Source organism: Cervus elaphus, chromosome 27 (assembly GCF_910594005.1).
Source record: "Cervus elaphus chromosome 27, mCerEla1.1, whole genome shotgun sequence".
NCBI classification, from domain to species: domain Eukaryota; kingdom Metazoa; phylum Chordata; class Mammalia; order Artiodactyla; family Cervidae; genus Cervus; species Cervus elaphus.
Genome location: NC_057841.1, coordinates 10,147,361 through 10,171,347, shown reverse-complemented (window position 1 = coordinate 10,171,347; position 23,987 = coordinate 10,147,361). Strand labels below are relative to the sequence as shown.

At 39.9% G+C, this 23,987-nt stretch overlaps 1 protein-coding gene across 6 annotated transcripts in view; it reads right to left on the bottom strand.

Annotated features, from left to right (window-relative positions):
- Positions 1-2,579: 2,579 nt before the first annotated feature.
- The window catches only part of NETO1 (neuropilin and tolloid like 1), a 116,529-nt gene continuing 95,121 nt past the window's right edge, over positions 2,580-23,987 (bottom strand). For 2 of the 6 annotated variants that reach the window (XM_043889635.1, XM_043889631.1), the window contains exons 9-11: positions 21,131-21,689; positions 20,090-20,164; positions 18,278-19,231 (exon numbers count right to left, since the gene is read on the bottom strand). In XM_043889635.1, the coding sequence (XP_043745570.1) occupies positions 20,104-20,164; positions 21,131-21,689 (620 nt within the window). In that variant the 3' untranslated portion in view covers positions 18,278-19,231; positions 20,090-20,103. Of the gene's footprint in view, positions 2,961-18,277; positions 19,232-20,089; positions 20,165-21,130; positions 21,690-23,987 lie in introns of those variants that run through there. The other 4 variants (XM_043889632.1, XM_043889634.1, XM_043889633.1 and 1 more) reach the window with 3 other exon arrangements.

The following is a 23,987-nucleotide window of genomic DNA, read 5'->3' as shown; positions in this document are numbered from 1 at the left end:
TTTGTGGTCCAACTCTTTATTTATATATGATATATTTATCTGTATCATTTGATGAATAATATAATGAATATATGTGTATATATATATACACACACACACATTGATAGCCTGCTGTATCCCTGGGGCAATGTTAGATACAATATGTATACAGAGAGGTAACAAAACACACAGTAAATAGTGCCTGCCCTCAGTGGGATTTTCAGTCTATAGGGATGACTGTTTTCTTTACTAATTGTTGGCGTATTGGAGTAACATTATCTTGTCAGGGAAGTGGATCAAGGGACATGGGGTGAGCACCACCCAACAGAAACACAAGGAATATGGATACTGAGGACTAAAGACCAGTAACAGTGTTTTATCAAAAATCCAGGTTAAAAAACAAGGGTAAACAGGAAGTGTGGATCTTATAGAAGTTGCAAACACCACCATGTAGGTTTCCTCTTGAACATTCATGCAGTTCATCACAGTCATGGTGATGATTGTAAAGGATTCAGAATTTCAAGCAAAAGAGACAGAAGCTAGGTGTTTTTGCTGTCATCTTAAGGGATATTCTTAATTGTAAATGTGCCATAGATACATTCTCCATAATACCATATTTACCATATGGTAAAGAAAAAGACCCAGTTCTTTTTCATGCTGTCTTTGGAAATACTATACTCAATTATGTTGCATTTTGAACAAAAAAATCAGTATTCACTTATGTCTTCAAACCATTGTCCAGAATCTGTTTCAGTCACAGGTAAGCTGCAAGGTATATAACTGTTTGATTAGATTATTGAGTCAAATTACATATTAGTGTATACATTGATAGTAACTCCACTTGATAATAAATTTGCAGCAGTATTATGGATAAAGATTACTTTATTCCTCAGAGACACAGATAGAATAGGAATAAGTAACACCTGTAAAACAGAGAAGGCTGTTAATCTTTATTTAGTGGATCCTGATAGGTGGGTCTGAATCTCCTGATGGTAATTGCATTGAACATTTAATAGCAGGTTTTGTTTTCAAAGGCCTTCCTCTGCATTAATCTTTATGACAGCATTGGTGACAGTGCTATCATTTCGTGTGTTTAGGTTTGTATACTCTGCACAAAAGAAGGTGGGTTCTCTTTTTTGCATCATGTATAATTCAATATGCTGCCACTTGGTATATAGGAAGACCTCATCTTTACCATTTATGATTTAAAATATACAGGTTTTTTAAAGATATGCTTACCTGGAAGCGTTATTTTCGTTTTACAGCACTACATTACCTATTAAAAAATATATGGAATTTCTTATAAACTCAGGGGGCTCAAATATTGTATATTCTCAATAAATGGTAGCCATTGTTGTTCAGTTGCCCAGTCATGTCCATCTCTTCACGACCTCATGGACTTCACCACCCCAGGCCCCCCTGTCCATCACCATCTCTCAGAGTTTGCCCAAGTTCACATCCATGGCATCAGTGACACCATTTGGCCACCACATCCCCTGATGCCCTCTTCCCCTTCTACCCTCAGTCTTTCCCAGGATCAAGGGCTTTTCCAATGAGTCGGTTGTTCACATCAGGTGACCAAAATGTTGGCTGTTTGCATCAGGTGACCAAAATAATGATAGCCATATTAATAATAAAGAATGAAATACATTCTCTAGAAAATAAACTTTAAAAATAGTCAATATGTAATATGCCAATATCTTGTCAGCATTCTTAAACCATTAGTCTCATTCCTAGATGTCGGTAAGAATACTATTGCTATTTCTATGAGGTCAAAATCCTTTTGCAATTTCCAAAATAATCTGCCAAAGCCAAAAGCAGTAGCTGATCACAAAAAGCAATTAGGGAAATTGTTCCTTTTAGACACACAGGCTTCTTTGTATATGCTGACTATTTCTATGATACTTTCTATTTTTTCCCCCACAGTTAACACTGGTTGGAATATATGGGGCTTTCCAGGTGGCACTAGTGGTAAAGAACCTACCTGAAAATGTAGGAGAGGTCAGAGACACAGGTTCAATTCCCGGATCAGGATGATCCCCTGAAGGAGGGCATGGCAACCCCAACCCACTCCATCATTCTTGCCTGGAGAATCCCATGGACAGAGGAGCCTGATGGGCTACAGTCCATTGGGTTGCACAGAATTGGACATGGCTGAAGTGACTTAGCACAGATGCACAGTGAAATATACATATATAATTTGAAAAATTTCAAGTGTGTTCTTCCCAATGACCATTTTTCTTTTTCCTTTCAGAAAAGAATCACTGCACCCCTACTATTGGCAATACCACTATTTGGATTAAGCCGCAGGACAAATCTTCCACCTGTAATTAGTTTAGGTCAGGTCAGGAAAGTAGAATTTCCATGGTATTATAAGGCTCAGACAATAAAGAATCTGCCTGCAATGCAGGAGATCTGGGTTCGATCCCTGGATGGGGAAGATCCCCTGGAGGAGGAAATGGCACCCACTCCAGTATTCTTTCCTGGAGAATCCCATGGACAGAGAAGCTTGGCGGGCTACAGTCCACGGGTCGAAAAGAGTAGGACACGACTGCGTGACTAACACACCCTCACACACACTGTAAGTGTAAGGAGTTTAATACGGGAACTGAGGATTCCACAGATGTAAGAGGAGAAGGGTAACGCAGGGCTGAGGACTGCGGACACGTTCCGTAAGGACTTATGAGCAAAGCACAGGGGACAGAGAACACAGAACTCGGGAGCCGCCGGAGCCGCCATTTCCGGTCACCACAGGGGGGTACCGGAAGCTTGGAGACGTAGCCTCGAAGGTGCTGTGTCTGCCCCTGTGACTTCCTGGAAACGACGTCCACCTGGTTCCCCCTTCCAAGTACCCTGTGAGGGTCTCTCATCACCAACACAACCCCCGAGTCAGAGACGGAGGGAATACCGTGGAACCTAGTTTCCGATCCCACTACAGCGTTGGTGGTGCTTCATGAAAACCAGACAATCCAGTTGAATTCCTGTAAAGAGAAACCAAATAAACAACTCACCATTGATGGGAAAATTAGTTTTCCTAGAGATGAAATGCATGCATATTATTATTTTTTGTTTTGTTTTTCTTTCTAACCCGCCAAATGGTTTTAAATCCTTTCTTTGGTGTTAGTCATATAATATCACTGAGCATCAGTTCCCCAAGGAAAACCATGGGGCTACTTATACCCATCTTATAATGAGGTTCTGAGGATTGAATTAGATAGTGCATATCAAACAACAGTACATCTCAGGAGCCTGATAAATGCAGACATCATTTAGAATACGTTCATCAATGAAAAACCTAGATTAATGTCTGGGAGTCCCTGTATTTATTGACTCTGTGAACTGGATAAATCAGGTGACATCTTTAAGACTCATCTTATTCACCTGTAAAATGGCGAACATAATAATATCTTCCTTCAGAATTACTGGCAAGATACAATTAAACAAAATAATGTATATTCAAGAATCACTTTATAATTAACCTTAAATGGTTTCACAGTAACTTGTCATTTTCAGTACAAATGCTTATGCTGACACGAGAAAACTCATATCTACTGTTGAGAAGCCAAACCCTCCTAATAGATGCATAAGTTGTCTGTCTTTGCTGTGACCAAGCTCCAGCTTCTGCCATAATCTGACTTTTGCATGACCATCAGGTAAATTGAGAATACTCTATGGAAAGCAACGAATTGAGTCTGGTTCTAAAATGGGTTTTGTGTGTGTGTGTGTGTGTGTGTGTGTGTGTGTGTGTGTGTGTGTGTGTGTGTGTGTGTGTGTGTGTGTGTGTGTGTGTGTGTGTGTGTGTGTGTGTGTGTGTGTGTGTGTGTGTGTGTGTGTGTGTGTGTGCAGACACACTAAAACCATAATCACAGAAAACTAGCCAATCTGATCACAGGACCACAGTCTTGTCTAACTCAATGAAACTAGCCAATCTGATCACAGGACCACAGTCTTGTCTAACTCAATGAAACTAAGCCATGCTGTGTAGGGCCACCCAAGATGGTCAGGTCATGGTGGAGAGGTCTGACAGAATTTGGTCCACTAGAGAAGGGAATGGCAAACCACTTCAGTATTCTTGCCTTGAGAACCCCATAAACAGTATGAGAAGGCAAAATGATAGGATACTGAAAGAGGAACTCCGCAGGTCGGTAGATGCCCAATATGCTACTGGAGATCAGTGGAGAAATAACTCCAGAAAGAATGAAGGGATGGAGCCAAAGCAAAAACAGTACCCAGTTGTGGATGTGACTGGTGATAGAAGCAAGGTCCGATGCTATAAAGAGAAATATTGCATAGGAACCTGGAATGTTAGGTCCATGAATCAAGGCAAATTGGAAGTGGTCAAACAGGAGATGGCAAGAGTGAATGTCAACATTCTAGGAATCAGCGAACTAAAATGGATTGGAATGGGTGAATTTAATGCAGATGACCATTATATCTACTACTATGGGCAGGAATCCCTTAGAAGAAATGGAGTAACCATCATAGTCAACAAAAGAGTCCGAAATGCAGTACTTGGATGCAATCTCAAAAATGACAGAATGATCTCTGTTCGTTTCCAAGGCAAACCATTCAATATCACGGTAGTCCAAGCCGATGTCCCAACCAGTAACACTGAAGAAGATGAAGTTGAATGGTTCTATGAAGACCTACAAGATCTTTCACAACTAACACCCAAAAATGATGTCCTTTTCATTATAGGGGACTGGAATGCAAAAGTAGGAAGTCAAGAAACACCTGGAGTAACAGGCAAATTTGGCCTTGGAGTACAGAATGAAGCAGGGCAAAGGCTAATGGAGTTTTGCCAAGAGAACACACTGGTCATAGCAAACACCCTCTTCCAACAACACAAGAGAAGACTCTACACATGGACATCACCACATGGTCAACACCGAAATCAGATTGATTATATTCTTTGCAGCCAAAGATGGAGAAGCTCTATACAGTCAGCAAAAACAAGACCGGGACCTGACTGTGGGTCAGATCATGAACTCTTTATTGCCAAATTCAGACTTAAACTGAAGAAAGTAGGGAAAACCACTATACCATTCAAGTATGACCTCAATCAAATCCCTTATGACTATACAGTGGAAGTGAGAAATAGATTTAAGGGACTAGATCTGATAGACAGAGAGCCTGAAGAACTATTGAGGTTTGTGACATTGTACAGGAGACAGGGATCAAGACCATCCCCATGGAAAAGAAATGCAAAAAGGCAAAATGGTTGTCTGAGGAGGCCTTACAAATATCTGTGAAATGAAGAGAAGCGAAAAGCAAAGGAAAAAAGGAAAGATATTCCCATTTGAATGCAGGGTTCCAAAGAATAGCCAGGAGAGATAAGAAAGCCTCCTCAGTGATCAGTGCAAAGAAATAGAGGGAAACAACAGAATGGGAAAGACTAGAGATCTCTTCAAGAAAATTAGAGATACCAAGGGAACATTTCATGCAAAGATGGGCTCAATAAAGGACAGAAAGGGTATGGACCTGACAGAAGCAGAAGCTATTAAGAAAAGGTGGCAAGAATACACAGAAGAACTATACAAAAAAGATCTTCACTACCCAGATAATCACAATGGTGTGATCACTAACCTAGAGCCAGACATCCTGGAATGTGAAGTCAGGTGGGACTTAGGAAACATCACTATGAACAAATCTAGTGGATGTGATGGGATTCCAGTTGAGCCATTTCAAATCCTGAAAGATGATGCTGTGAAAGTGCTGCACACAATATGCCAGCAAATTTGGAGAACTCAGCAGTGGCCACAGGACTGGAAAAGATCCGTTTTCATTCCAATCCCTAAGAAAGGCAATCCCAAAGAAGGCTCAAACTACCACACAATTGCACTCGTCTCATACGCTAGTAAAGTAATGTTCAAAATTCTCCAAGCCAGGCTTCAGCAATACGTGAACTGAGAACTTCCAGATGTTCAAGCTGGTTTAGAAAAGGCAGAGGAACCAGAGGTCAAATTGCCAACATCTGCTGGATCATTGAAAAGGCAAGAGAGTTCCAGAAGAACATCTATTTCTGCTTTATTGACTACGCCAAAGCCTTCGACTGTGTGGATCACAGTAAACTGGAAAATTCTGAAGGAGATGGGAATACCAGACCACCTGACCTGCCTCATGAAAAACTTGTATGCAGGTCAGAAAGCAACAGTTAGAACTGGACATGGAACAACGGACTGGGTCCAAATAGGAAAAAGAGTACATCAAGGTTGTATATTGTCACCCTGCTTATTTAACTTATATGCAGAGTACACCATGAGAAACACTGGGCTGGAAGAAGCACAAGCTGGAATCAAGATTGCCGAGAGAAATATCAATAACCTCAGATATGCAGATGACACCACCCTTATGGCAGAAAGTGAAGAGGAACTAAAAAGCCTCTTGATGAAAGTGAAAGAGGAGAGTGAAAAAGTTGGCTTAAAGCTTAACAAAGATCATGGCATCTGGTCCCATCACCTCATGGGAAATAGATGGGGAAACAGTGGAAACAGTGTCAGACATTATTTTGGGGGGCTCCAAAATCACTGCAGATGGTGACTGCAGCCATGAAATTAAAAGACACTTACTCCTTGGAAGGAAAGTTATGACCAAACTAGATACTATGTTAAAAAGCAGAGACATCACTTTGCCAACAAAATCCTTCTGGTCAAGGCTATGGTTTTTCCAGTGGTCATGTATGGGTGTGAGTGTTGGACTGTGAAGAAAGCTAAGTGCCAAAAATTTGATGCTTTTGAACTATGGTGTTGGAGAAGACTCTTGAGAGTCCCTTGGACTGGAAGGAGATCCAACCAGTCCATCCTGAAGATCAGTCCTGGGTGTTCATTGGAAGGACTGATGCTGAAGCTGAAACTCCAATACTTTGGCCACCTCATGTGAAGAGTTAACTCATTGGAAAAGACCCTGATGCTGGGAGGGATTGGGGGCAGGAGGAGAAGGGGATGACAGAGGATGAGATGGCTGGATGGCATCACCGACTTGATGGGCATGAGTTTGAGTAAACTCCGGGAGTTTGTGATAGACAGGGAGGCCTGGCATGCTGCGATTCATGGGGTTACAAAGAGTCAGACACAACTGAGCAACTGAACTTAACTGAACTGTGTGTGTGTGTGTGAGTGATTGCATTTTTGCTTTTTGACAAGTACAATTTCCAAAATAATTTCTTGGATAGTCTTTAGATATATCCTTTCAGAGCTTGACAGGATTAAGCTGTCAATTTACAAAGAATTGCACCAAGAAATGTAATAGTATCTGAAAAAAATGTGTAAGCATATCAAAGTAATCATTCTTGGTAAACCTTGAGGAGAATGTAAATCTCTAATTTTTTTTTATCAAGTCCATCATGAATAGTTGAAAGATTTTTGTGATTAAAAAAAAGCTAATAGAAAAAAATGGAAAATGTTTGCAATTCTGCTAAGCCTGGCTTGTGCCTAGCACACATTTTTTGAAAAATTTTACTTACGTATTTTTCTGCTCTTCATGCTATGCTCTTTTGACCCAATAGGTTCTTTACACACCCACTCAAATTCAAATCAGAGGGACTTCCCTGGTGGATAAGATTTGGCCTTCCAGGGCAAGGGGTACAGGTTCCATCCTTGGTGAGGAGGTAAGATCCCACATGCCTTGTGGCCAAAAATTCCAAAACATAAAACAGAAGCAACATTGTAGCAAATTCAATACAGACTTTAAAAATGGTACATAGCAGAAAAGTCTTTAAAAAATTGAATCTAATTTCATATCCATACTTTCTCTCAGTGTAGGTCACCCTAATATACACTCTTCTTGCTCATCCTGTTTCTCTCAGCTTACTGGCATTAGCTTGCCCTATGATTATTCCTCTCATTAGGGAAAAGCTTTTCATTCAACCAAAAACTGTTTACTGTCCGTCCAGCATATCTTCTGGGGTTACAAAAAAATGAAAAGGATTTCTTCTTTCCCTCAAAAAGCTGGCACCCTGGTGGGAAGAAAAGATACAAACATAAGCAATTTAATTTTATTTAACGAAAAATGCTGGGCATCGACTTCTCCTCCCAGAGGCCAAATATTGAACTTCCCTGTCTACCAAGCCACTAAATAGTGAATGACACAGGAAAAGACAATGACACCAAAACTAGACGACCAGCAGGGAATAATTCCTGTCTGAAGAATTCTAGAAAGCACAAGTTACGGAGACGCTTTGTCGGTGATCAGCGCTCACGCAAGATCTGCCGCATGGAAGAGGCTCCTCGAGGGCCAGGCACACTCGGCCGGAGATGTGGGCATGCACGCGGCTCCCCACATGCTGGCATGTTCTCGAGAGCTCGCCACCTCACTCCGCTCTGCAGACTCCAGCAGTTGTGTGGGGTTACCCAGGGAATTGCGAGAACGGCAGAATCGTGTAGGCATCAGAGCTCCTTTGGTGCCTCCAGCTGAGACCTTTGGTGAAACATCCCTGAACCCTTAAGGCTTCCCAAGATTTACTTAACAGCTCTTACTTCCTAGATGTGTCTCCCATGCCATGACTATCTCAGGCGGCTTTGATTTTCCTGGCGGCCCCATGTCAGGCAAGTCTATCCTGTCTCACCTGCGCTGTTGATGCCCCAGTGGTTCCCAGCGGTTCTCGGGGACCTCGGCCCTTGCTCTTGTATGGGCTCTTCTCAGGACAGCAACAAGAAGCACCGGGGACAGCTGGGCAACAGTCAGCCACTGCTCTGCTAAACCCCTGCAGCGGCTTCTCAGTTCAGTCAGAATAAAATCTGATTTTTTAAGCATGGCTTGATCATCCCTAATCTGATCCCATCCCCAGCTGCTCCTCCCTTTATCTCTTGATGCTTACACCCTCCCCATCCCTCCCACAATCTTCTCATTCCAAACTCCAGGAAATCTCTTCCCGCAGATATTCACATTTCCCTATTTTACCTGACTAAGTCTTTGGTCAAGCATGACGCTATCAGAAGTGCTCTCGTCTTTTCCTCATAGAGTAACAATTCTGCATCTCAGCTCTCTCTATTCCTCCAGTATGCCTAATTTTTGGTCAAGACACATTCAAAAGATGACATATGATTGTTCTTGCTGTTGTTTGTTCTCTTTTGTATGGTTCCTTTAACTAGATTGCATGACACAAAACAGGGAATATTTTCATCTGTTTTATGACTAAAACAGACCGTGTACCTTTGTTTAGTTGCTCAGTTGAGTCCAACTCTGCAATCCTATGGACTGTAGCCCACCAGGCTCCTCTGTCCATGGGATTTTCCAGGCAAGAATACTGGAGAGCGTTGCCATTTCCTTCTGTGGGGGATCTTCCTGACACAGCGATCGAACCCTAGTCTCCCACATTGGTAGGCAGGTTCTTCACCAATTGCTTGCAATAAATATTTATTGATGAATTGCTATTGTTTGTGTTTTATTTGTTGAATAAATTGGCGATGACCCTGATAACTACCAAGACAAGCCAAAGGCGCACACATTTATGGCACTGAACTTCTTGGAATGCCAGAATGTTTAACTGTAGGAAACTCATGGATATAGAAAGAAGAGTCAGACTCTCAATTCAGACACACATGAATCACGTGTTACACAGGATCAAAATTCACCAATATGTCAAAGGATACAGGTCATTATGAATCTCAGGTGAAGTGTGTGAAGTACAGTGGTGCACACTCATCACTCCCGGTCCTTTGTAGCTGCCGTGGGACCACCAGACACAATTTCAGCGTAGGGTCCCTCTAAGTGGATTGTGTACGACTTCCCTTACTGAGAGAGACATTTCAGTGATGAAATATTGTCGTTTATTACTTAGATAGTTGCATGCTGATTTGGACAGTTTTTAGCAGATTTTGTGCCATAAATCCATGAATTGTAATTTCATTTATCACAAGCAGCTTAGACAACCCAGTGCATCATGCTATAATGAATCCACAGAGGAAGATTCTCCACCATCTTGCTCCAGTGATCCCCATCAGGAATTCCTAAAACATTCTTTCAAGGAAAATTGGCTGTTATTTCTGTCTTTTGTTCCTTGTCTCTATTGGCACTCATTAGATCAGAAAGAGTGGTTTTAAGTTAGTGGCTAACATTTTCTTCCCCATTTTTTTTTTTAAATTAAGAAGTGGGTTATCAAAAAGCAGCAAAATCATGCATGGTTAAGACTATAGATTCTATACCTAGACTTCCAAAATTAAGTCCAGGCCATACAATGTATTAGTTACAAGAGGTTGGGTATGTTATGGAACTTCTTCGAACTGCATTTTCAAGTCTTTACAATAAAGTTAACAATACCTACCTTCTAAGGTTCTTATGAGGATTGACTGGGAAATACGTGTAAAATATTTAGAACAGTGATTCACAAAAGTTTGAACCTTCAATCATGGTTTCTGACTAAATACTTTAGCACAGGGCTACTGTTAAGGGAGTCATCACCCTTTTGAGATAAAACTTCTTTTTGTGCCTTCAGAAATGGCTAAGTGGGCTAAACTTACTAGGAAAAGAGGAATATGTACAGGTGGGTGTTCTGGTAAAAATTCAAATTTAAGTACTATCAAGAATATTTTTTGGGTGAAATGAATTTATCATTAACAATCGATAGCTTCATCCAATTAAGCCAGGAAAATGGATATTCCCCTCTGTGTAATCACAAACTGCAGGGAATCACAATTGAACAGACCCCAACTGAGTCAAATTACTCAGTGCGTCTATCAGTCACATTTCATTGTCTCCCTGTTCCCTTGAGATAAAAGTTTGATGGTGGTTGACTTTAGAAAGATTAAAATTCTTATCACTGGGTGATTAGATTTGAAGTCATTCCCTGTGAAAAATTGAAGTTATAAAATTTTAACTTTCTATGTTCCATGGCTGATTAGTTAGAATTTAAGTTATTAACCCTCCCAGGAAATGCACTAAAATGTCTAATAGACCCAGGTAGAGTCTCCATGCTCTCCTGAAGGCACTGACCAACCATTTTTAAAAAGGGAGTTTATTCCCTGAGAATAAAGAAAAAATTTAGAGATCCCTAAGAATTGATTCTGGTCCACATGAATGAATTAAGGAGAGTTGACTAGAGCTGTTTGCGTGCATGCTCAGTCACTTCAGTCATGTCCAAGTCTTTTGTGACCCCATGGACTGTAGTCCACCAGGCTTATCTGTCCATGGGATTAACCAGGCAAGAATACTGGAGCGGGTTGCCATTTCCCCCTCCAGGGGATCTTCCCGGCCCAGGAATCAAACCTGCATCTCCTGCATTGGCAGGCAGATTCTTTACCACTAGCATCACCTGGGAAGCCACAGAGTTGTTTACGTCAGGAATATAAATCAGAAAGAGAAAATGTGATGCTCTTTCATTTCAATGCCATTTTAATATAGATGATAGTCTCCCTTTTAATCCCCATGAGAAGTGAGAGATACCCATGAAAGGGAGGGCTTCTCTGGTGGCTCAGTGGTAAGGAATCACCTGCAATACAGGAGACACCAGTTCGATCCCTGGGTTGGGAAGATCCCCTGGAGAAGGAAATGGGAACCCATGCAGTATTCTTGCCTAGAGAATCCCACGGACAGAGGAGCCTAGTGGGCTATAGTCCATGGGGGTGGCAAAGAGCTGGACATGCCTGAGGCAGCAAACAATGAAACAACATGAAAGGGAACACCTGCTCATTAGAAGCCTTGTTCTCATATCTAATCTAACGTCTCATGACTAAAGAACCAATATCTCAGAAACAATCGAGTCAAATACTTCATCCTTGTGTGAAATTTAATTAGGCAACGTTGTCAGAAGTTAAGCCAAACAATCTCAGGGAAGGATTTCGAAGATGCCCTGAGCAAGGGAAAACATGCCAGTTAAAACCCATCAACATCTTTGGGTCAGGAAAACAGAAAACATAACATCTACATACATCAACAGAGAGACTGTGCTCAAGGAAATTCTGTTACACAGGTTGGAAGTCAGGAAACATGAAACGGGGATAGGAGGTCACAGGTATTAAGCCTCTCAAAGCCTGGCCAGCTCTGGGACTGAGGAAACACAGAAATGAACCGAAGTTTTCAGAATTTAGAATCTCGGAGTCCTTCAGAGGCAGGGCTGAGCCCTTTGAGGGAGACACGTAGGCTGGTTCATCTGTCCCTGAGGGAGCTTCGAGCCTTGGTCCCCAGGTGCTGAAGGAGGCTGGAGGCTGCGCTGAGTGCAAGTGAACACCGGACGGAATTCAGTCCCTGGAATGCCAACGGAAACAGAAGAAAACCCAGACGTCCTCTGGGTCCTCGTCGGTCACTCCATCTTCCTCTCCTCACCTCTGTGAGGAGGTCTGAGCAGGGATCAGCTGGCAAAGGAGATGATTCATTTGCAGCGTGTCAGCCCTACTAATTCAGAGCAGAGTCGATTTGAAGGTGAGATATAACATCTTACCAATGAGAACAGTCTTTCAAAAAAGGATGCCTGCTTATAGGACAACATAGGGCCAGAAAATATCTGTATATCATAGAAAAATCTCAACAAAATTGGGAGAAGAAACTTGGCCTTAGAAAAGGGGTAGAGAAGGTGTGTGTTCTCACAAGTGCAAGAACATTTATAAAATCATAATTCTTTAATATTATCAATTAATGAGTTTGTTAATATTTTTTTTGACACATAAAGAATGTCCTTTCAGACAGTTGGGCAAGTGTATTATATGAAACTATGTTCGTAGTAGTATACATCCTTAACAATAATGATCTACTAGGAAGAGCTGCCTTTCAAAGAGGGATTTTTTAAAAAGATACTTTTATTCATAGTTAGCATATGTAAGAATATAAAAATCTAGAGAAACTTTTATTAAAAGCTATTAAGCAGTACTCCCTCTACAGTATTTTGAATCTGGCTTAATTCTACAGTGTTTAGAATAGTGAAAGTGTTATCGTTCAGTCGTGTCCTACTCTTTGTGACCCCATGGACTGTAGCCCACCAGGCTCCTCTGTTCATGGGTCTCCAGGCAAGAATATTGGAGTGGGTAGCCATTCCCTTCTTCAGGGGATCTTCCCAACCCAGGATCAAAACCGGGGCTCCTGTATTCCAGGCAGATTCTTTACCATCTGAGCCGCCAGGGAAGGACCATAGTTTCTAGAAGGAAAGGCTAATAAATAGAAGCCAAGTGACAGGTCAGGACAGTGCTTCTGTGACAAGTGAAGAAATGATTAATTTAAATGTAACTTTTGTACTCATCTGCTCATTCAAACAGAGTCATATTGACTGTGCACTTAACAGCTATTTTGAGGGATACCCAAATTGCCCATTCCCGATACCTACATTCAAATCCTTATGTTCTAGAAATAACAATTCTCAATTACACATCATTAGTAGCACACCTGTGCTATGCCTTTTTCAGTACCAACCTCAGTTATGACAGATGGTGGCAAATTAATGACTAAGAGGTAAAGGCTGACCTCCTTCTCCCCCAGCTACTCACCCCTACAGTCCTTCCGTTTGGTCCTGTCCTAAGAAGCCCTCCCAAACTGATGAAAGGTGAGGTCTACTCCTGAGTTGTCTAAATCCCAGGCTGATCACAATGCTGGAGAGCTCCTTCTTTGTCAGCAATGCCTGGTTCACAGGTGGATAAACATGGGACATACAGTCGACATTTTCTCCACTCTGCAGTACAAACTGGTTAGACACACATGTGAAAACTAGAGGTCTCATACTGGTATCACCAATTTCACAGTTTATTTATAGACAGTGTCATCTCTAATTTTTGTAGCAAAAATTAGACTTCCTATTTTACAGATAAAGAAAGTGAAGCTCAGAGAATTCCAACAACATAAAAGTGCATGAAAAATACGCAGTGAAACTAATATTTGAATTTGAATTCATTCTGTTGAAAAGCTATTTTCATTGCATCATACCACATTTGTATACCATGATTTGGCCACCTGATGCAAAGAGACGACTCAGTGGAAAAGACCCTGGTGCTGGGAAAGATCAAAGGCAAGAGGAGAAGGGGGTGACAGAGGATGACTTAATTGGATGGCATCACTGACTCAACGGACATGAGTTTGACCAAACTCTGGGAGATGGTGAAGGACAGGGAAGCCTGGTGTGCTGCAGTTCATGAAGTTGCAAACAGTTGGACATGACTTAGCGACTGAACAACAATAATAATGGTTATGAGACTGAAGTTATCTAGTTAGCTATATGCTTGCTTATCCTGCTCTCAAGCTATCATGCAAATGTATACCAAACTATTCTGTGGGACTGAAAACCAGAATTTTCTGTCAAGAGTTGGTGTTTCTGTTTGTACTTGTTAAGCTCTGGAGTTCAATGTTGTTCAGTAAGATGATGCAATAATATAAGCACTGGAGAAAATCTCATTTGGGTGAAATAAAAATTGGTGGTTCCAGAAGTCATACATTTGACTGTGGACAAGAGGAGGCTGGGAGTTATTTTTCATAACTGCTCCATATAGATGATACATTTGTTCCATGTCGACTACAAAATGAAGTTTACACATAATTTAGGAAAAATGATTTATTTATAATGTATTATAGGGTATAAAAAGTATCTTCCAATGCATTGTCATTTGGTCCTCAAGAGCAATAGGATGGAGACAAGTTCCTATAATACATATTTTTATAGCCGAGAAAACACAAAAGCATGGGATTTTTTGAATAAGCATCAACTTATTTCATTGAAACATACTATATTGAATATTAAAGAGTTGTATTCATATCGGTGAGGACTGATGGCTGATTCTGGGGTTAATCAGCTTGAGTTCAGACCTGGATATTTCACTCCTTATTGTGTAATCCCAGAAAAGCCACCAAAACTCTCTGCAGTTTCTTCATATGTACCATGGAATTTATGACAGCAACAAGAATGATAACAAATATTATTAGTAGTAATCATAGAATTGCTAAGATGACTAAAGCAATACACACATGAAAAACTTTCAGAATGCTGCTTAGCATGTGACACTAAGTACCTTGACTAGTTACCCAACCATAATTTTGAAATAATAAAAAATGGTAGAAAACAAACAGAAAGTGAGACAGATATTTCTAGGTATCTAACAGTCCACCAGTTGTTCTATTTAATATCTTGTCTCTGTACTGTTTTGATTTCCTCTATTTATTCCAGTTTTGTTCAGTTTAGGTAATACAGTGCTGTCAGAGGATTCTACTTCAAGTACAATTTTTCAGCCAAACTTTGCTGAGATATTGAAATCCTGAGAATGAAATGTGAAATCCCTTGGATGGCATTACCTGCATGCACTCAGAAATCATGATGTAAATGCAAATCTGCTCTTCCAACTGTGTTGACTATTATTCCTTTAGTCTAATCCTCTGCTCTAGCCAACTCAAATCCATGGCCTTGGGAGACTGTCTCTACTCTGATTTCTCTGGGTAGAAATCTCCCTGATATACTACTTGGCCACAGTCCTCAATCTTGAAGATCTGCTTAGAAAAGCAACTATTCATTAAGCCTCTCTTCTCTCCTTGAGGATATATCCTACCTCCATATCTGTGCTAATAATGTCTTTCCTATAAAACACTCTTTGTGTCTTGTATAAAACACTCCTGACAGTTGAATCTATTTCATCTTCCATGCTAAATTAGCAGGAAGTAACTAATTAGCTTTTCTAATGGAAAGCTTAGCAAATAATTCTGAACTTCATTTTCCTTACTGACCTCCTCTAAGAACACTTTTCTCTATAAGGCTCCATAATTATGCTCCTTGTCAGCTCGCCACCTTTTATTGTCATCCCCAAAGCCCTTAGGAAGAGTCCTGGCACACAGTTTGTACAGGCTCAGAAAACGCTGGCTGTAGTGATGTTAAACTTAGCCCATGAGAAAATGAATGGAAAGCACAAATTTTATAGTGTGATATAATAAGGAAATTTTATTTTAAATAATTTATATGTTGTGTTTTCCGGCCACTTTTACATTTTGTGTCTAGATCTGTGTCCACTAAGAGGAGGGTAAATTTTTTTTTATTTTTCCAAAGAATGAGCCAATGTAAAATGACAATGCCTTAGAGTATGGGGAGGTGGTAGAAACTGGGGATAAACAAGAACACGTTGGCTGCACAACTGTGGATAAAAATAAGTGGTTTAACTTTACAATCACGCTGGTGCAGTAACAAGAGCCTTCTGGGAACCAACCCTTGTAAGTTTGAAGTCTGAAGCAGGTTGAGTTTATTATTCTTACCTCTCTAATTAGGTTTATAGCTACACTTTAATTCTCTAATCAAATGGAATTTAATTATGGCAAATCAAACATTACATATGATTATTCTCCAATATGATATGTAAAAATGGCATGTGTATAAAATCAAGTGCAAAAAATTGTATTTCCGAATCAGCACACTAGACTTGAATTAGGCAACTAAAATGCATTTGGACAGAAGTAAAAAAACCTTCATTGAGGGTTTCAGAGGTGTTGTACATAACCATGATATGCCTCCCAGATGTTGAAAGTGAATTCAAACATAGAGATTGAAACCGAAACAGCTATTTTCAAATGAATGAATGTGCTGTGTTAACTACGCTATCAGAAAACATCTATGGGATTAATAAAGCAGTTATGCAAGTAATATTTGAATTCACTTTATCAAAAATGTATCTTTATTAAAATAACTTGATTTGAAACATCTTGAAAGTCTCAAAATATCCTTTTCTTATCTACATATGTCTCCCTACTTGAATTTAAATCAAAGGTTGATATTCAGGTGACATGGTCTGATATAGCCAATACATGTGCTGGTAAATTTTAATGCTGACTTTTAAAGATCTTCCCGCAGGGGACTCTCAGGCATTGTGGAGCTGCCGCACTCTCAGGACCCAGCATCTAGAGTCACAGCAGGGACAACAGGTGCCTCCAGGTCCCTTCCTCAGACTCATCACTACCTTCTTGGATGATCAGGCAATGCCCGTACTTAGACATTTTCAGTGTTACAACTGGAGAGGCCTATCTTCATCTGAAATGTTTTTGTTTTCCACAGAGCTGTTGTGTGTTAAATATATGTAAGCCATCTATCTTTGTCATTAGAACTAATGCAGCTGGATTTGTTTTCTAAGTCCCCGATTTATGGTGTAAGTCTCCTTTCAGCACTGAACCAGCAGAGCAGAAGCATCCTGCTTCTTTAGGAAGAACTAGAGAGAAAAGTCCTGTGGATATTTCAAGGGACAGTGAAAAGTAAGTGGTTCACATGTACGTCATCCTTTTTGAGATTATTCATTCAAAGTGTATAGGATCTTATGACAATTTCTAAATAGAGACAATATTTCTAAATAGAGATTTTTAAGTAGGCTTAATGGGCATGAGTTTGAGCAAACTCCAGGAGATGGTAAAGGACAGGGAGGCCTAGCGTGCTGCAGGCCATGAGGTCGCAAAGAAGTCAGACATGACTTAGCAACTGATCATCAACAACAGAGAGAATAGCCAAGCACTTAAAAACAGATCTCTGGATGCATCAACTTTGAAATAAAAAGGGCATGAAAACAAGCATGATAATAAAAGAATTAGTCAAGTCAGATTAAAAAAGACTAAATTTTAACATAATGTATATAAAATATGTAGCAAAACAATAAAAATAATCTTTATACTGTTCTACACAGCTTTTCTATTCACCAGTTTATCAAATTCATGAAGTAATTATTTCTGTGGACTGATATTTTTTAAATACAGACTACTCAGAATTGCTATCATAATCAATTTTCTTTTCATAATTTTTTTCTTTCACATTTATTTGTTTCTGTAACACAGGTGAAGTTGAATTCCCAACAGGGATGTATGTGAGTAAATTCATCTATTGAGTTTGTAGAGCTTGCTTGCGTTACCAGGTTGGAAATGTGATAGACTAGACAGCTTTGCCATTTGAAGGACAAAATTCTATAGAATTCAGCAGTTTTGGAAATGCTATTAAGCAGATTTATAGTAATCTGGTTTTTATAAATTATTTTCTAAGAATACACATTCAATATTTTAAAATTACCCACTCACTAAATCAAACTTTATAGAATGTGTATATAATTCAAAAGCAATTAAATATTTTATAATATTTTAATTTATGTATGTTAAACATCATAATTAGCAAGTTTTCAGGAATTATATGTGCCTTGAGTATAAGGACAACTCAGAACTGTGTAATTTGGGTCATATAGGGCTTGTGATTTTATAGTACTAAGAAAAAAAAAGGTTCTTTTCTAAAAGGGGACCATATTCCATAAAGTTTTCAAAGTCAAATTTGGAAGAAGCATGCCTTAATTCTTAAGGACCTCCTGTAGTCTACGAATTGATATAAACAGTATACTTACGTAAGTCAGTTTTTATCACTCTAATAGAAGAAAGCATTTCTCTTAACTCAAGTTAGGAAATTATTATACATTTTTATATATCTTTATATAAAAAGTTACAAGAGCAAGCATGTGAGACAGGAAATGGAAGAGTAACAGCGGTATTAGAGAATGCATGCTTTTCACAATGTGTCTCATAAAAAGAATATTTTTCCAACTCAAATATCCAGTACTGACATGCAGGGTATTTTCTTAAACTGTCAATCAGTCATATTGCTAAATGCTTAATCAAAAATCATTTCTATTAAAGGGTATGAATGGTAAAATACCTGACCTCAAAACTATTTCTGAAACTTGGAATCTTCTTTTGATTAAAAAAAAAAAAGGAAATGGGGGTATATAGGAGAGACAAAAAAAAAATGAGATTTTTCTTATTGCAATCTAGTAATTTTACTTAGTACTTTTGGCTGCATTTAATGATATTACAACAACAGATGCTTATAGTCCATAAAGCCTCTAGCTGGTGTTTCCATGGTCCATATTTTCACTTTTCACTGTAGCATGTTCAAAATCACTCAGGAACGCACTATTCTCAAGCAGTCTATATAATGAAAACAATGTACATGTAACACAAAGTTCATCCAAAAGTGTGGGGTTTTTTTTTCACATATCACACAATGTACAATTACCTAACAAAGACATAAAGCAACATAGAAACAAAGTGAAACCGACAGGAAAAATAAAGCTGGGATAGTCTCAATCAGGAACTAATTTCTTCTTCAAGTTTCCAGTAAATCTCAAAATGTATTTAAAAACTAAGGAGCACTTGGTGGCCTGCAACCAAATTACGAAATGAACATATCATTGTGCAGCGGGGAAGTCTTGCCGAAGTAATAACAAATGTCTGTAATTCTTAAGTTTGGATAAAGGCAGTGGAATGAATTTAGAAATATGTCCACTTTTCACAATTCACTATAGAATTTCCTTTTCACAGTCCCCATGTTTGTATAAATAGTTCTTCTCTGAAAATAAAACACAGTTAAAACATTTTCTCCCAATGAAATATGCACACAAATCCACCAATTTATCAGGTTAACATAGAGCACAAAAAAGCATTCACCTAATTCAAGAATAGTTGATAGATCTGAAGAGCTTTGAAGAGATAAACTGTCAAGTAAATGTAACTGGAGACAAATTAGTCTAATTAGAGACACAGACTATTAAATGCTAAAAATAAAGCCATTATGTTACCTGATAACAAAAATAGATGTACACATAGACAACTGATATTTATGGAAAGTTTTACATTATCAAGCATTCAAATTTTATATTATAAAATTTGACATAACATGCTGCATTTAATTTAGATGAAATAAGCTACATATTCATGCAAAAATAAGAGTGTGCAAATTGTATCAGTACCACCAAATAGTGTATGCGTTTTGAGTAGATATTGCCAAATTAATACAATTATTGCCAGTTTTATATGTTGACTTCAGTTATATTGAGACAGTATTCAATTTTTTAACTATGAGAACCTTGGATTTCTTTTGGTATTTCTTTTAAGAGTTCACTAATTTTTGTATCTTTACCTTAAAGCATATAAAGTTTAATTTATTCACTTAACATCCTTTTAAATTACATTGTAGTATAATGCTTGATGGTAAGAATATTAACATGTATTTTAAAGTTACGTCTACTAAGAATCATCCATCCATCAGCATTGAATCCAGTATGTTTCTAATCATGAAATGTTATGAAACACATATCTCAAGAAATAATGCGTAAAGAGCACATTTCCTAAAAAACTGCAAGACGACTGCAACAAAACAAAACAGAATACAACGAAGCGGGAGGAGGGGCCGAGGGCACGTGCTTACCTTGAATTTTCTGTTTAGACCCTAGTTGTGTTGTATTCAGATTCATGTTTGCTTAGAGACCCAATGAGGCAGAACCTGGAATGTTACGGCTATTTCATTCAACAAAGTAATATTTTCACAAAAAAATAAATATGCACACAAATATTTACTTAAAAGCATTCCTAAAAATTCATAAAAGTGTGGAAATAGATTTTTTTTTCCATCAGCATGCAAAAACATCTCAACTAAAAATAGGTTTCTGAGGTTCTGAATTGAGGAAGTGTGAACTTTTATAAAATAAACTAAATGCTAGTAAACATGCAAAGCAAAACAAAAGTAGATTGGATTTGGGGATTTAAAATCACTTTTTTTTTTCCTAAGTTTAAATTTTCTTTCCTCAAGACTTTTATTAATTTGAGGGCTAATAATACAATATAGATAATATTGCCTTCATATCAAAAGGAAAATGTTTTTACTAATGCTTGCCACAATTAAATATAAATGTTTAAGGTTTTCAGCATACCACGCTATCAAACACAATCTGTAATATAAGTATTATGTGGTATGTGGGAAAAAGTATTTTAATGTTCATACCAAAAATATAATGCATTATATCGCAAAATATGTTATTTTTACATTAAAATTGTTCAGCAAGATGGGTTAACCACCTTGGTAAGGCAATTAATTCCAAATATCATCTCACATCTTAAAATATAGAAATATTGATGAGAGCAACCTTTATCACCACATGGAAGAAAATGAGCCATATAAATCTGCAATATAAGTTAACACCAGATCTTTTATAGAAATAAATATTATATATGTATAGAAATAAACGAAATCTCTTTGGTCTGTGTAAGCACACCTGTATGTACCTAAATGGGATTTAGGAAAAATATAGATAGCCGGGAAACAAGGAAAAGAAGAGGCAAACTCTGTAACACTACGGTTTGTCATTAACGAAAGAGAAACTGAAATGGGAAGACAAACTAGAACACAATATGCTGGAAGCAGCTCAGTCTTCAGGTTATACTTGTCATCAAAAAATCTATAGATACTGACCGCTGGACGGCTTTCTCGTGGCGGGACAGCCTGTGACTCGTGGTGGGCACCTCCTCGATCTCGTCGATGTCACAGGCATCGGCAGCCTCCTGGGAGTAGTTGTGTTTCATGACGAGGATGTTCCTCCTGTTCACGGGTGGGATGAGGGGCTTGACGGGCTGTGGGGGCATCTCGGTCAAGACGGAAGCGTCTCTCGTGCTGAGGTTGCTGCGGCTGCCTTTCGCACTGGACAGTTGGGAACCACAGTGATGGTCGTGAATGCATTTGGAAGAGGACCTCCTCAGTTTATGGTAGTTTTCAAAGTCGTCGGCCACATCGGCAAAGTCAGCTGTGGCTCCCGTCCCTCTGAGGGTGCACAGCTCATAGTGAGGAGGCTCAAACACCTCCTGGAAAACTGTCTGGTCAAAGTCCGATTTCCTTTGGACATATTTTTTACGAGGCTGTTTGATCTGCACAATGACAGAAATGATAATAAGGATGATCACAATGCAGGAAGTCACGCCAATGACCGTCCCGCTGGTGTTGGTCAGCTGGTCCAGCAGCCCGGCCTTCCTCTTTTCTACAGGTCCAGGGAGCGAAAACAACAAACAAACAAAACAAGAAACAACCCACCACGCATTAATACAGCAGTTAAAGTGTACACTGAGAACTTCAAGATGAAACAGGCTGAGCATAAAAATTTTCATTGTCTTAAACGTAAAACGAGTCTTTAAAAGACACAAAGAACTTCACAAGAGCCCTATCTGCTAGCCTCAGAAACAGCCACCAGCATCCACCCACGCCACTGCACAGCATCGCTCCCGTAAATGTAATATATGTTCTGGAGAAGATCTTAGAAAACCTTGAGGATGACATCTGGAAATCAACTGGCCATGTTAAAAACAGTAACTTCTTTTTCTTCTCATTGGTATAAGAAAACTCACACGTGCCACCAATGGGAATATGAACATACCTATATTGTTTTGAATTTAGTCTTGATGTGGATAACTGAAGTCACAGTTTTCTGATGTCAAAAGGTTATGATTATACTTTAAGACAGACACTTCTGGAATGCTGGCATGAGGATTTCTGTGGGTCTTTTCCCCAATGAAACAGTTTTGGCAAAAATTTTAAAAGTAACATTTAAAGTTTCCGGAAATTGAATGGGCATACAGCAGACAGAGGTACATACGTTCAAGAAAATCTACTAAATTTCCTTAAGAACAGGAATAGCCTGTGGCCTTTGAACTCCTCCACCCTCAGTTCATCCTGATGGTTTCTCTCCCTATGGGCCCCAGTTTGGAGCTACAGCACCCACCCCACCAGCAAGGGCAAGCCGCCAGCATTTCTCTGGGCCCTTTCCATCCCCCAGATCCAGCCTGCAGACTCTCCATCCCAGGCAGGACTGGGGGGCCAATGCTGGGCCCTCCTCTCCTCCCTCCAGGCCCCACTGGTAGGATAGAAGGTCTACACCTGGACAGCAGGATGACCACACCAGGCTCCGATCACACGGGCCCCAGCTCACTCCGAGCATGGAACTATCTGAAGGGGCAAGCTGAGAAGACCAGAGGTCACCGTCCTCAGCCAGAGCCTGATTCATAAAGCGCGACTGTTCCTCCCAGAGAAGTGAGCTGCTGTCCCTGCCTCCTCCATCCCCCCATCAGCGCATAGAGAGTGGTGGTGACAGGTGTTGCCCATGGAGAGAGGTGGGCCACAAGAACCACAGCAACAAATCCGCTTGAAGCAAATAAAGCCGATCTCTAACAGTGCTGTATGAGGTTCTTCACAAAACATTTAATTCCCTGTCCATTCCAAAGTGGTTCCTTGGACACAACACGGATCATCGCCCACATCCTCTAAATAACTGTTGCCAGGTCTGCTTTTCCTGATGATTCTGTGACCAATAGGTACTGTGGTAATGTCTCTCTGCTTCAATATTTTAATAGAAGATATTTGACTTTAGGGCTGCCCAGGTGGCACAGTAGTAAAGAATCCGCCTCCCACTGCAGGAGATGCAAGAGATGCAGGTTCGATCCCTGGGTTTGGAACATCCCTTGTGGAGGAAGTGGCAACCTGCTCCAGTATTCTTGCCTGGGAAATGCCATGGACAGAGGAGCCTGGTGGGCTACAGTGCAGGGTTGAAAAAGAGTCAGCCACAGCTGAGCAACTAAGCATGCACACACACTGGACTTTAAGCATGGAGCGTTATTAGCCCGTTTTTTTTTTTATCTTTGCAAATTGGTGAACATAAGATCTGAACAGAAGAGGGTATGTGGTACTTTGAACTTAACCAAAACCTGCATCATTCATAACCAAGCCAAGAGTTTTGTTATTCAGTTGCTAAGTTGTGTCTGACTCCAAGACCGCATGGACTGCAGCACGCCAGGCTTCCCTGTCCTTCACCATCTCCTGGAGTTTGCGCAAACTCATGGCTATTGAGTCGGTGATGCCATCCAACCATCTCATCTTCGGTCACCCCCTTCTTCTCCTGCCCTCAATTTTTCCCAGTATCAGGGTCTTTTCCAATGAGTCAGCTCCTCACATCAAGTGGCCAAAATACTGGAGCTTCAGTCTCAGCTCTCTATGTAAACAAATCTTTGTGTACAGGCCACAGTAGGAAGCTAGATCAAAGGAAGATATTCTCATTGGAAAGGAAAAAGAGCATTTCGGTAGGAAAACTGAAGTCGAGGTAAGCGCCTTTAGGTACCTGAGAGCCCTAAGGTTCCCTGGATACACCTTCATCTCTAAACTATGTGCACAAAGTCCCATGAAGACAGACTGGGACTGACAAAGAGGTGCAGCCACTGACGAAGGAGCTTCTGATAGGAAAGCCGACTTTGCTTGAGAAGATCCAGTGGCCAATCCACGGTGCTGCAGC